We start from the raw sequence: 12,394 nt of genomic DNA, 5'->3' as shown, positions 1-12,394 counted from the left end.
TCATCCGGCAACTTAGGAAACCGAATGTCGTTCGTTTTATCGTATACCTTGTGCTGCACTGTCGCACAACGCACACGGTCGGCGTGGCGAGTGCTGGAGCGCGCACACAACACGCGTCAAAGACGCCGAGTACACACCACAGCCTAAACCTTCCGCGCTCTGAAAATGCGCAGCAACCAGCACGCGTCAGGAGCCGATCGATGTTGCGATAGGTGCCGGACGACGGAAATCTTGGATGTGTTTAAAAACGAGTGCAGGGGCGGATTTAGAGGGGGGTCCGGATGTCCTGACCCCCCCTCTTGATTTCTGCATGCGTAAAATTTAGAGCGTAAAACGAAGGAGAGGGGGAGGGGATTCCTAAACATATGGTACGCTGACCAACACCTGACCCCCCCCCCCCCCCCCCCCCCCCTCAGGAAATTCCTGCATCCGCCCCTGATCACGTGGCAGAGCTTATGTAGGTTTAGAACGCCAGTAAATTCCTCACTATTTTATTTTTATTATTGGAACAAACAATAAAGTACAGTATACCGCCAGCCTTACACAGGTATGTGACGTTTTGTTGCTCAAGCTCGCCAACAATGTCGCATGGTAGCTCCAGTAACCCAAAGAAACACGATTTTCAAGCACGTTTTATAAAATATGGACGCAATATTTCGCCGCGATATTTGAGATTTAGGATCTTTGAGTTATATGGTCAAAATAACTAAACTCCAAAGCCCTCAAATGGTACAGCCCAACATTTCGAAACGCATTCCGTCTGTTCATCAAAGGTGACTATAGCACAGGGATGCAGCAGCTCTCTTCTCTTTGCCCATCAAGATACCGTGTCCGTTTCCGGGTTTCGCGGCGTCACCGCGCTAAATTTAGCGGGAAAACTGACGCCACGTGACCTCAACACCAATTCAGTTTCCCCCTAAATTTAGCGGGGAAAATGACGTCACATGACTTGGTGTCGCATCACTTATGAACAAAATCAATTTCTCCGCTAGATTTAGCGGGAGAAACTGAAAAAACTCCGTCTTCTTTCTTTTCCTCCTAAAGAGCTGCGCTTTAATTTCGCGTTACAAAGATTTGTAAACGTCTAATTTTTTTTTCCTTCTTTTCCGGGTGTGTTTTCATTTGGCAGCTTTGCTTGCCAGGTTATGTAGGCCCTGGGCGTACACGGTTGGCAAGGCACCCAGGCAGATGTATATGTTCCGCGGTGTATGTTGAATGTTCCAGGACTCCAGGAAAAGCCTTTTCCGGATATGTGACTTCACGTCAAGCACGCACGTGTTCGCAAAGTCGATTCGATGGTCGAAGTCGTCGCAGTGTTCGACGACGGCGCTGCGCTCATGATCAAATTTTCGCACGTCGTTCTTATGCTGGCAGAGTCGCTCTAGAACTGCGATTGGCCAATGTAGGAGGCCGGCCACGCCATTGGCTCTTTCCTTTGAAAGCCGCTCCTTTGGTCGTGGCATGAATCGGCCCAGTGTGGACTCTGGCTTGTGGGCTACTTGAATGCCCTCCTTCCTCAGCATACGCGCCAGCACTTCGAACGCGTTTCGAAGCGTTGGTTTGTACTTTTTGAGGGCTTTAGTCGGAGTTCATTCTTATTAACTATATAGCTTTACCCAACCAGACCAATGTTAGTCAAATATGTTCAAGTTCCAGGATCATTTAAGTCCCGTCAATTTTATAAAATTAAGTCTGGGCATATCTGTTTTCTTTGCACGAACCCTTTAACTGGGGCTGGGTAAAAGCAAGTCTGCCAAGCCTGGGGCGCTTGAGACTAGACTTGAGACGCCACTCCGCTTGTGAGCTAGCTTTGGCAGTGCTTTCTTTCACCCTGTCTCAGCTGATACGCTGCTTCTAGAAGGATGGCCCTGGTCTCACATGAATATGTTTTGCTGTGGACACAAATTGGATGCAATTCTCCAATGTTTTCACATACTTTGGGGCGCAAAATCATTACCATAAAAAGGGCTTTAGTTATGGAAACCTAAATAGTCTTCTGACGATAGATTTCTCAGCTGTCAATTCCAGTCGCTTGCCTCTCTACTCTATTGACGACATGCACAACCAACAGCGTCGCTGTGGTCGGCCTTCCAGGATGGGCTAAGCGCTCACTGTGAAGTTTTGAGAACGATGAATTCTATTTTTATTAACAAAAATAAGAATGGTGTAAGAAGCCTCGTTTACATGAAAGCGACTTTAGCGCATCGACTCCACTCGTTCTTCGAACGAAGCCGACGCGGCAACGTTTACATGAATGCGCACCAAGCCCTACATGAAGGTGGCGCCACGCCGTGTCAAAGCTCGAAGTTATGCTCTTCCGGAACCAGCCGCACCACGTTTTTAGGTGCATCGCACGTGGAGGCCCATGGAGGTCTTTCGACGCTTTCGACGCATTCAGTGAACTGTGGAAGAAGTTACAAGACGGAAGACACATCAAAACCCAAGCGTTTAGGGCTCCAGGCCGGGGCGCCGGGTCAGTTTGGACCAGAGGCGACTTGTCTGCGCACACTTTGAGGAAGCCTCCGCGCTTCGCCGCGCCAGACCTCGCCGATCGCGACCGGACCAACCGGACCCCGAGTCTGAAAGGCTCCTGCGCAGCCAGGAACGGCACCCAGGCAGGAGCTGCCCGTTCTGCGCTACCATGCAGTGCTCTACAGTGCTCGGAGCTCTCGGTGTCGTTCGTGCTTGCACCAAAGCCTTTGGGACCCCTTCGAACACGCAAGTCGTATTTTGCAAGGCTTGGACGGGGGCCGCCCTCACCGAGCAGCTCCGCTATATTCCGCTTACTTATGATGGCAATAAAAGCTCGCGTTTGTTCTCGGGAAAAAATTTGCGGGCGATCATACGGGACCGCTTCCGCGCCGCCGACGAGGTTGGCCGCCGCAATGTTCTCAGCTGTTCACTCGCTCCCGCAGCGAGCGCCTTTTCATAATCCTCCCCGTCCCAAAATGCAATGCGACCTCCGGTTACATGGGCTGAATGAATGCGCACTCGCCATCTCGAGCCACCTCTGTCTGGCGGCTTGAATGCGATTCGCTTCTTTTGCGCATTATGCCGTTTACATGACCGCATTGAATGCGACAACTGGATTCGATGCGATTAACTCGCATTCATGTAAACGCGGATAGAGGGTGAACTTCGACAGTGATAGTTTAAGACCGCGATTCGTCTGAAGTGTTGTCTTGACCGTTATTTTATTTCCTCCGTGTCTCAGCGTTTAGAATTTCGGATCATGATGTTTGCTCTCATCAGCTCTCCTGCACACTTTCGGTTCTTGCACTAATCCTGGTCGTGACGTCCGATAGGAACCATAAGAGAAAGCCACCAAGACATCTTGTATTTCTGGTTTCATTATTTTTGTCTAAAAAGATATGGTTTTGCAAACCCCTTTGGGCTTCCTACTTTTGACACAGAAGACTGACTTGATGACCACACGTGGTCTTCATACAATCTTAGCAGATATTTACACTGATCTAGGCATCAATGTTTTTGTCCACTGGTATGAAAGGTTAGTGAACAAGATATCTGGTTTTGGGAAGACTTATTGTGCTACATGCGCACCAAGAAACGGCATGCATTCGTAAACCGTAAAAAAAGAAAGTGTTTTGCATTTTAGATATGAATAAAGTTGCAGGCATGCTATTTTTTTATTTATTGTTACTACCGACAGCCAAGGTGGGAAAGCTATATTCTAAGGGCTTTAATATTATTGCGTGACCAGTGTGAGGATGATAAAAGTACTTTCATTGTACAAACATGGTTTTCTGAAATATGGGGTGCCACTGATAATGTGGTTCAAATTGCAACATCGTCTATACTTGTCGTGACACCACAATGTATTGAGCATTTTAATGAAAATAACTAACCTTTCTTTTTTTTTAAGGTTACATCATTGACATTCTCTGGCAAGTCCTTTCCTGGGAATTGTCGTGAAAGGCCCAAGAAGAAACATGGAAGTAACATTAACGGGATTTTCAAGCTTCCTGGACTGGAGACCACTGACATTCCTCAAGCCTGTACCTCGTGCGTGGACGTGCGACATATGTGGATTGATGTCGCGGGCGTTGACAGTTACAGAATGTCTTCACGTTTTCTGCTCCAACTGCTACGAACATCTCCTTGATAAAGAGAGTCCCAAGTGTCCCCTGGATAAGGTGGTTGTCAACGCAGATGAGACCAAGAAGTTTGTCCTCGGAGACAACCAGAGAAAGCTGTTCCTGGTCCGATGTATGAATGCAGAGCACGGCTGCAAGTTTGAAGGTCCCTTTGAAGATCTGGAGGCCCACTACACAAAGGACTGCAGCTTCCATGTTGTGACTTGCAAGAGGTGTGGAAGTACTTCTTTTCACACTCAGCTCTTGGAGCATCTGGAGAAAGACTGCAGAGCTCAACTCGAAGATGTGGCACCAGGGCTGACCCGGAAGCCTGTTCCAGGGGAGTGTCCCAACTCTGGCACTGACCACGGTGGCAAATCCAGCGAGGAACTATCAGGTGTTACGAAGTCCCATGCCCTTGTTGAGTCAATGAAGCAATACTTGGAAGATTTAGAAAAGGATCTGACTGAAGCTCTACAGCACTGCAAGGCTGCAAAGGATTCGAAGAGTATGACGTCTAGCCTTGTTGATCCAGTACAACAAAATGCCCAGCACGTAGAGGGTATTCAAAAATATACAAAGAGGCTAACCCCTATGATTCGGGCCTTGGTAGAGCTTACTAAGCCTGTCGACACTAACCTGGGTGGAAGTTGCGAGAAGATTCCGACATACTGGCTGGCATTGGGCGCACTCTCTACTGGTGTGCGTGAAGAAAAGTATGTCTTTACCTGCACCAATTTTGCTGCCAAGGTTGCGGGTGCGCCTGCACCGGATGAATCCTCTCATGTATACCCTGCCCGGTGTCCTAAAGGAAGAGTATTGATTAAAGGTAAAGAAGTCCAGATTTGTCAGTTGGTCTACGAAGATTCCACGAGACATGCCATCGGCTTTAAGCTAACATTTCTAGGACAATCCCAAAACTGCGGATCAGGCATAGACATGACGCTTGTCCTGGTTCACCCAACAGATGCTAGTCTGAACAAGTGCCGACCGCTGAAAAGTGACGAGATTTTTAAAAACCAGTCTGAAGTCGAAGATTTTGCATTTTTTGCTGACGACCTGTGCAAGGATGGCTTTGTAGCAGATGACATGCTCGTTGTTTGCCTTGAGGTAGTTGAATGAAATGTCCTTGAAGGTGGGACAAGTTGGACTGCACTTCATTGTTATTTTTGTTTTGTTTTTCTAAGTTCATCCTTATCCTACTGTTTTACTTTCATTTGCTTGATTTGTGTACCTTGAAATGCTTTGTTTATTTTTCTAATTTCAAATGACCCGTCATAAACAAGCTATTTCAAAATTTCTTGATTCCCGTAATGCAAGGTCATTTCCTGCCTTAGTTATATTTATCTGGGTGCTTTGCTAGAAACTGATGTATCTCACTTATTGACGGGCCTCGCCTTTCTTTCCCTACCAACTTTCCGTGTTGCTAAATGATCCGGGAAATTTTAAGCGTCATTGTGACTGGACAGCTTTGGACAACGACTTGTGTTTCTCTTGCAAATAGTAGAGGTTCAGCCATGGCTCGAATGTAAGCTTTCTGTTGAGAGATACTCGTGTTACACTTGGATTATGCTGCTTGTTTTACCACCTCTTTCATACTCAAATATTTCTTTGTTGACACCTATGAAAAATTAATTTTGGGAGTCTTATAATTTCGTGTTACTTGCAGACATTTACCGTAATGTTCACTTTTTTGAAGCCTTGCGTTTTTATCTTGTGTTGCAGTTCTTTTTAAGAAATGTGTACCATTTATTGTCTAGATTTGTCTGACCCCAAGTCGGGTTGCAGTCAATGCTACGGCCATCGAGCTCGGCACTTTGAATGTGCCACATTACTTCTTTGTTCATCACTGAACCCAACCCGAAGGTCATGCGACTTGCTTTCAACGCTGAATTGGCTACGACAGCTTTTAGTGTGCCGAGATTCGTTTCCATGTGAAAGAAAGTAGAGTGTGTTTCTTTACGATTGTATTTTAAACTACATTTGTTTATTTTCTGTTTCGCTGCTGCCAGTTGGTGCTCTTTGTTCAAACTCATTCCATGTTTGTGGTACCAAATACTTCTATTTGCCACTTGTTTTGAGGCTATGATGCTTTATTTATCTCCCACTTTTAAACGCTAATACATTACTTGTGTGTAATAAATGAATCTTCAAATAAATAAATTCCCAGGCAGGAAGGAGGCACTTTCATTGATCCCATTTTGTAGTGTTGGAGAAATTATAATTTTTGACATAATTAGAGGGCGCACTACCAATTGATGGGAATTGTTTGTGGTTTTGTTGAAAGGATAAATGAAGAGCCCCAATAATATCAAGATATATTCCGAAGATACAAAAAGGGCCTGTCGGCATAGCTCGGGGGTATGAAAGATGCTCGTAGTTCAGTTAATTCGAGCCTATTGTGTAGGCTATCCGAGCCGATCCAAAAGTACCACTGCTGATGTGACCATGGGATTCGATTCAAACGATGTTTAATATTTTATTTTTGTATTTCTTTCTGCTTGAAAGTTTGGCGTTGTTTGTGACACTGAGTGCGCACATATCGCTGTCGATAGGAAAGGTTTGTAAGAGGACAAAGAATAGATACAAAAACGAGAATGTAGTAAAGAAAGTAGGGCGCCTCGGTGCGGTCTTTTTGGTGCACGGACATTTCGGTGCATGGACCTTTCGGTGCACGCACTTATCGGTGCATGATCAATCAGAATCGCGAGCTTTTTTTTTGCTCTCCCTCTCTAAAAGTGATAAGCACTATTTTACCAAAAAAAAATTATTTTTTATATATTTTATAATTTTGTAAACTTGGTCGTCCATTTACGGTAACTTACTAATATACGGCCTAATACCCTTGTTACACGGGCACATTTAACTGCAGTTACGCTAAGCCACAGATAGCGCACAATACTTGCGGACAACATTCTGCGGCTATAGGTTGTTTGCACATGACGTCAATTCGCCATTTTGTTGTTAGTTTGTTTTTCCAAACAAATTTACTACATTGAAGGATTACATCGTAACCGGTTGAGATGATGTCAGCGGTGCTGTAGTCATTTGAGGGGGCATGTAAATCCTTGGAATGCTCGAGTTTGGCACACGCCAGACAGCTCGCAACAACAAAATGGTGGACGAAATTACGTCAGTGAAAACACCCTATACAGTCAAAGCTATGGGCGAACGTGCGATTGAGCATCTACCGAAGCAGTGCGCGCGCGCTCTTCACTTCTTCTGAAATAGCTGTCAGAGGGTATAGTGCGGTATCTGTGGTGCCGCGCAACAGCAGTTCAGCTGAGTTAACCGTGGTTAAGTGTGCCCGTGTAACAGGGGTATTAGTGGCTTTGTTAGGCGCAGCACCATTCTGCGGGAGGACTGGAGACGTTAGACGTCATGTTTCGTTTTTGTCGGTGTCTCTTTTCCAACATACGCCTTAGACACATAACATCGTGTTTACGCGTCGTGTCGATACAGGCGTTCTCGTCGTCTTCTGTAAGAATATTGGATTTACTAGTAGTAATCTGTAGGAAAGGTTCCAACCACAAGAAGCTTGAGAAGGTTGAAAATTACCCGAGACTGGTAAAAGATGGGAAACTACTGGGAACTTTGAGACGTCCTTCTTCCTGTGTCCTTTTTCTTCCATGACGTTTTCCATCTTTTACCACGGTCTCGGGTAATTTGAATGTGTTTTATGTCTTGGTTTATATTACAAACCTTACGATGAGAGATGGATAGGAAGAACTTATTTTCTCCTGTCAGGTGTGCTAAACTATCGATGCTATACGACTTCGCGGTGGACGCACATTTCATAATATTCCAAATTGTTTTGAGCTATCATACATAAACAACTTCTCAAACTTTACAAAAAAACGGTGAGTGTGCACGCGAGCTGGTGGATGTTCATCATGTTGAAAATAACCCGAGACTGTGGTAAAAGATGGAGAACTTCATGGAAGAAGAAGGACGTCTGAAAGTTCCGGGAAATTTTTTAACTTCTACTCGGATAATTTTCAACATTCTTAAGCTCCTTGCTGTTGGGGCCTTTCCTACGCGGATCGCCAAATAACAAAGCCAATATCTTTACAGAAGAGGTCAAGAACGCCTCTATCGAACCAAGCCGTAAACACTATGTGATGAGTGTAGTGCGTACTTTAGGGGGATCGGTGGCCGAGTGGTCTAGCGCACACCAGCTCGGAGCACGTGGAGCGAAAGCTCGCGCTGCAGAACCCAGGGATCCTGGGTTCGAGCCCCACCCCTGCCCGTTTCGATCTGGATGAGCATCGTACCGGCGTGCGGTCGTGTATCACTACTGCGTGATGCACGTTAAAGACCCCAGGCTAGCGGCTGGTACCGCACTGGCTAAATTTCTCATCTACAGCTGGGAGACTGGTCGCCCCTGTGAGGCAGACCAAGTTCTAGGCTGTATAAACACACACACAACCCAATTTTAGTGCGTACTTTAGAAACGAAACACCGGCAAACGAACCTTACTGTCCAACGTCTTCAATTCCTACGCAGGTTGGTACTGCGCTTAACAAAGTCACTTGTGTCGTATATCAGTAAGTGATCGTAAATGGATGACAAAGTCTAGAAAGATATAAAGCACGAACAGTAAAGTTTGAGCTAAAATAGTGCTTATTACGTTAAAAAAAAAGAAAACGTGATTTTGATTGGGCGTGCACCGAAAAGTCCCACACCGAAAAGTCCGCACCGAAACGCTCTACACCGAAAAGTCTTAGACCCGTGTCTCAGTTGCCATCCGTAGATTCGGTCGTTAGCTTTCTTGGGATATCTATTGCAGTGACCACAGCACTTATGAAGTCATGAAAATGACGTCTTGATATCTGGTCGCACCCTGTCGTGGCGCATTGACGGGCAGGCAGGCATCTAGAGGGTTTCCAGGAGTTGTGTTATCTTCAGGAAGGTCTTTCAGTGGCGTGTCTGACTTAGTTCTTGATGTCCTGAGACACAGCGGTTCTTCCATGCTACTACTACGGAGTTCGAGGCGAGAAAACCCGTCCTGGACTCCTTTACGTTCCTCTTCGTACCGTAGCCTGCACAGTGCAAGGGGACGTTCTCAGCATCGGCTGGTTCCCCGAAGGTCGGGCAATTGGGGTCTAGACTGCGTCAGAAGCGACCTATCTACACCAAGACTTGTGCCTACCTCAAATACTCTACTCAAGATACTGTATTTCAAATACTTTTTTAAGTATCTTGCAAATACTTTTGATCGAGAGTATTTGATGCTCCATTTTAATTAGATTTCTGGGTATCTTGTACTCATTATCTTTAATAAATTTTTGACATTCCGCCTTTTTCCCAGTTTTTCGGTATGAAGTGGCGTGGGCGTGGCACGAGCAAACGTGAACATCCTTAGAGCAACCAAGTCATGTAGCTAGCTCCGATTAGCTACGGTAACTTTGGTTGAGCTCATGAAAAAAACATCGCTTTCTTGCCGATTGTGACTCGTAATTCAGCCCAAAGTTCGTACAATGAAAGCTTTTCCCTCGCCTTCTCAAAGGCACCTTTTGTTTTCTGGAGTTTCCCCAAAAATATCCTCATACAAAAGGGGTGGTTTTACGGAAGTTACGATTGCCCCTCTGAGGCGCAACGCAGACCGGGAAACGACCTACGACAACTATGCAGACTTCAGTGTCAAGAAGATAACAAAATAAAAAAAATGGGAAGTGGACACAAAAAAAGACATTTTTGTTTTGCTTGTAGTATATTTGGCCCCGCTACTGCAAAACGTCTAAGCTTTCTTTTCTTTCTTTTCTTTTTGTCAGTCCGTCACTTATTGCTCTCGCGAACACTGTCTGTAAACGAACATCAGTAAGCAGAGAACAGGACAGGAAACGAATTAAAAGCTGAATGACCTCTAAAAATCCCAACAAAGCGGGCCCCAACGCTAAACGCCTCTCCGAACGCAACCTACTTGAAGAAGGTGCGACTACTGCCGTGGCTATTATGTGGGTTCTCTTTGTTATCCATCCACTCATATCCGTATCCCAAGTTCGTTTATAGAGAACTCCCCATGTAGGGAATATGGATTGTAGTTACACGATGCGTCTAAGATGCGCCGTAGGACGTGACATTCAGCGGTGTCACGATAGCTGAAGCGACCTTTTTATTTCTATCCCAGAAATGTTTTGAAACATGTGTCAGTGATATCGCCACGCGCGTCGCCGAGCGAGCGCGTGGCCGAATGAATTACCACGCTTGGCTCTCGCGCGGAGCCTCCGGGTTTGATTCCAGAGAGCGGACTCCTCTTATATTTATTATTTCAACTTGACATTCTCGTATGTTCGAGAACCTTCTCGTGTGATCGAGTTACGAATGTTCTACGCGCGGAACGTTCTACGCCGAATGTTCCAGAAACCCACGCGTGTACAAAAGGTGCTCCGCGTGGCGGTAGCAAAAGCTTGCGCTGGGAACCTCCTTGGTTTGATCCCCACAGCCCCCGCTCGTTTCGATCTGGACGAGTTTCGTACCGGCACGCGTTCGTGTAATCACTTCTGCGTGATGCACGTTAAAAACCCAAGGTTAGCGGTTGTACTGCACTGGCTAAATTTCTCATTTACCGCTAAGCTACCAATCACCCGTTGAGGCGCATCTCTATCAAGGCTGTAAAACATACAAAAGCAGGACTTTTTTTTTTTTTTTTTTGGTCCGGAGTTAGTTTTGTTTTAGCGCTCGATCCTGCTGTTTCGCCGACATCGACGCCTGTGACGCTAGCCCTTCTCTATTTCGTTTTGGGCTCAAGTTGGCCCCATTAAACGTTTAGCTTCTTCAGTCATTCGCCGCCTCATCATTTGTCATTCGTGACAATATTCTGCTCCTTATGGTTGGACTGCATTCGATAGCCGTACATTTTTTTTTTTTTTTTGACATTTTGTGTTGTTGCGTGTTGATAAACCATTCTGGTAAACCAGATTTTCGTTGCCACTGACGTCGATTCAAATTGCGCAATGCGGAAGTATCTTCAAAAGTACTTGAATTACATTTCTAAGTATTTGCATCCTACTCAAGGTACTTTACAGTGAAAGTAACTTGAGGAGTATTTTAAATACTTTAAATACTAAGCTGGTATTTAGTAACTTAACTTACATACTTTTATCGAGTATTTTGTCCAACACTGAGATTCCAGACCGAGGTGAACGCGCTTCCGGTCCTTAGGCGGTAGAGTACCGCGGCAGTTCGATGGTCAAGGCCGCGTGGCAGACGGGCTTGAGAAGCGCCTTTCACCGCTTCCGGATCTGGGTGTTGTAGAGCGATGGCTCTTTTAACAACCAGCTTCGCATCTGAGAAGCGCGGGACAGTTGAGAGCGGACATCTTCAGAAAGTCGACCACTTCATTACCTTCATGCCGCAGTGCTTGGGAGCCATTTGAAGGTGATCTTGTGACCACCTTCCCCGAGTTTGATCGCATCTCGTGCGACTCAACGTGCTGGAGGCATAGATCGCTTTAGTCTCGCTAACTGCTCTGTGGCTGCTCTCGACTCACTCAAGACGACCCAGTGTGGTCCGCTTGCCTAGCCCGTCCGGTTTCCCCAGAGCGCGAGTCGATTGACGGCTAGTTTTGTCATGGAGAAAGCCGGGTGGTCGTCAGACGCTAGTTGATGCCCACTGTTGCAGCCTGGAAGAATACCGTTGCCGTGCCTCTGGAACCGTTCACTGATCCGTCCGTGTACACACGACTCCATCCCTCGTTCTGAGAGTCCATGATGATCCTCTAAGAGTTGCCGTGTGGCGATCACTGCAGTGTTGGCCCGCAGACCTGGTATGCAGAGGTTGGTCGTCAGTGGGTGGTGCTCTCTCTGGTGCTACTAGTGGTACAAACGGTGCCGGCATGCCAGGTCGCCAGGGGTGCAGAGATGAGTTCCAACTCGCGAATCGGAACGCTGGGCGATTGTTTTCAGGAGCATAATGGTGGAGTCGCAGTTCCTCCTGCGGATAAGATGACCGCGCACTCGTTCTTGTAGGATGTGCTCGACCGAGTTTATCCTGTCCTCTGTGAGCGTGTGTCGCGACAAAGCCGTGCGACGAACTCCAAGGAAAATTCGTAATGCAACGCTTTGCGCTTGTTCTTTTTTTTTTTTATTTGGTTTGTTTTTAGTGTGATTAGAGGTAAAGCGTTCAGGGGACAGGTCAGGACAAGCCCTCCATATAGCTGCTGCGGCATTTGTTGCGAACATTCCATTCGAAGGCTGTTATTCATGTTTTGGAGTACTCTATTCATCCCTGCGTCCCAGGACAACCTCCAGTCTATAATAAACCCAACATACGTCACCGTTGTTGTTGTTTTGTTGTTG

The 12,394-nt window shown here is 46.3% G+C and overlaps 1 protein-coding gene across 2 annotated transcripts in view; it reads left to right on the top strand.

Moving 5' to 3' along the window:
- LOC8026769 (beta-1,4-mannosyltransferase egh) overlaps positions 1–12,394 on the top strand; it is a 45,242-nt gene that overhangs the window by 2,078 nt on the left and 30,770 nt on the right. The window contains exon 2 of one of the 2 annotated variants that reach the window (XM_029970023.2): positions 3,884–6,271. The exons of the other annotated variant lie outside the window; for it this stretch is intronic. Within the exon in view, the coding sequence (XP_029825883.1) occupies positions 3,951–5,216 (1,266 nt within the window). The 5' untranslated portion in view covers positions 3,884–3,950 and the 3' untranslated portion in view covers positions 5,217–6,271. Of the gene's footprint in view, positions 1–3,883; positions 6,272–12,394 lie in introns of those variants that run through there. 2 annotated transcript variants of the gene reach the window in all.

The sequence above is a fragment of the Ixodes scapularis genome, unplaced genomic scaffold (assembly GCF_016920785.2).
Source record: "Ixodes scapularis isolate PalLabHiFi unplaced genomic scaffold, ASM1692078v2 PGA_scaffold13__105_contigs__length_92229423, whole genome shotgun sequence".
NCBI classification, from domain to species: Eukaryota; Metazoa; Arthropoda; class Arachnida; order Ixodida; family Ixodidae; genus Ixodes; species Ixodes scapularis.
Note: the sequence above shows the minus strand (reverse complement) of the source record. Positions and strands in the feature narration are given on the sequence as shown.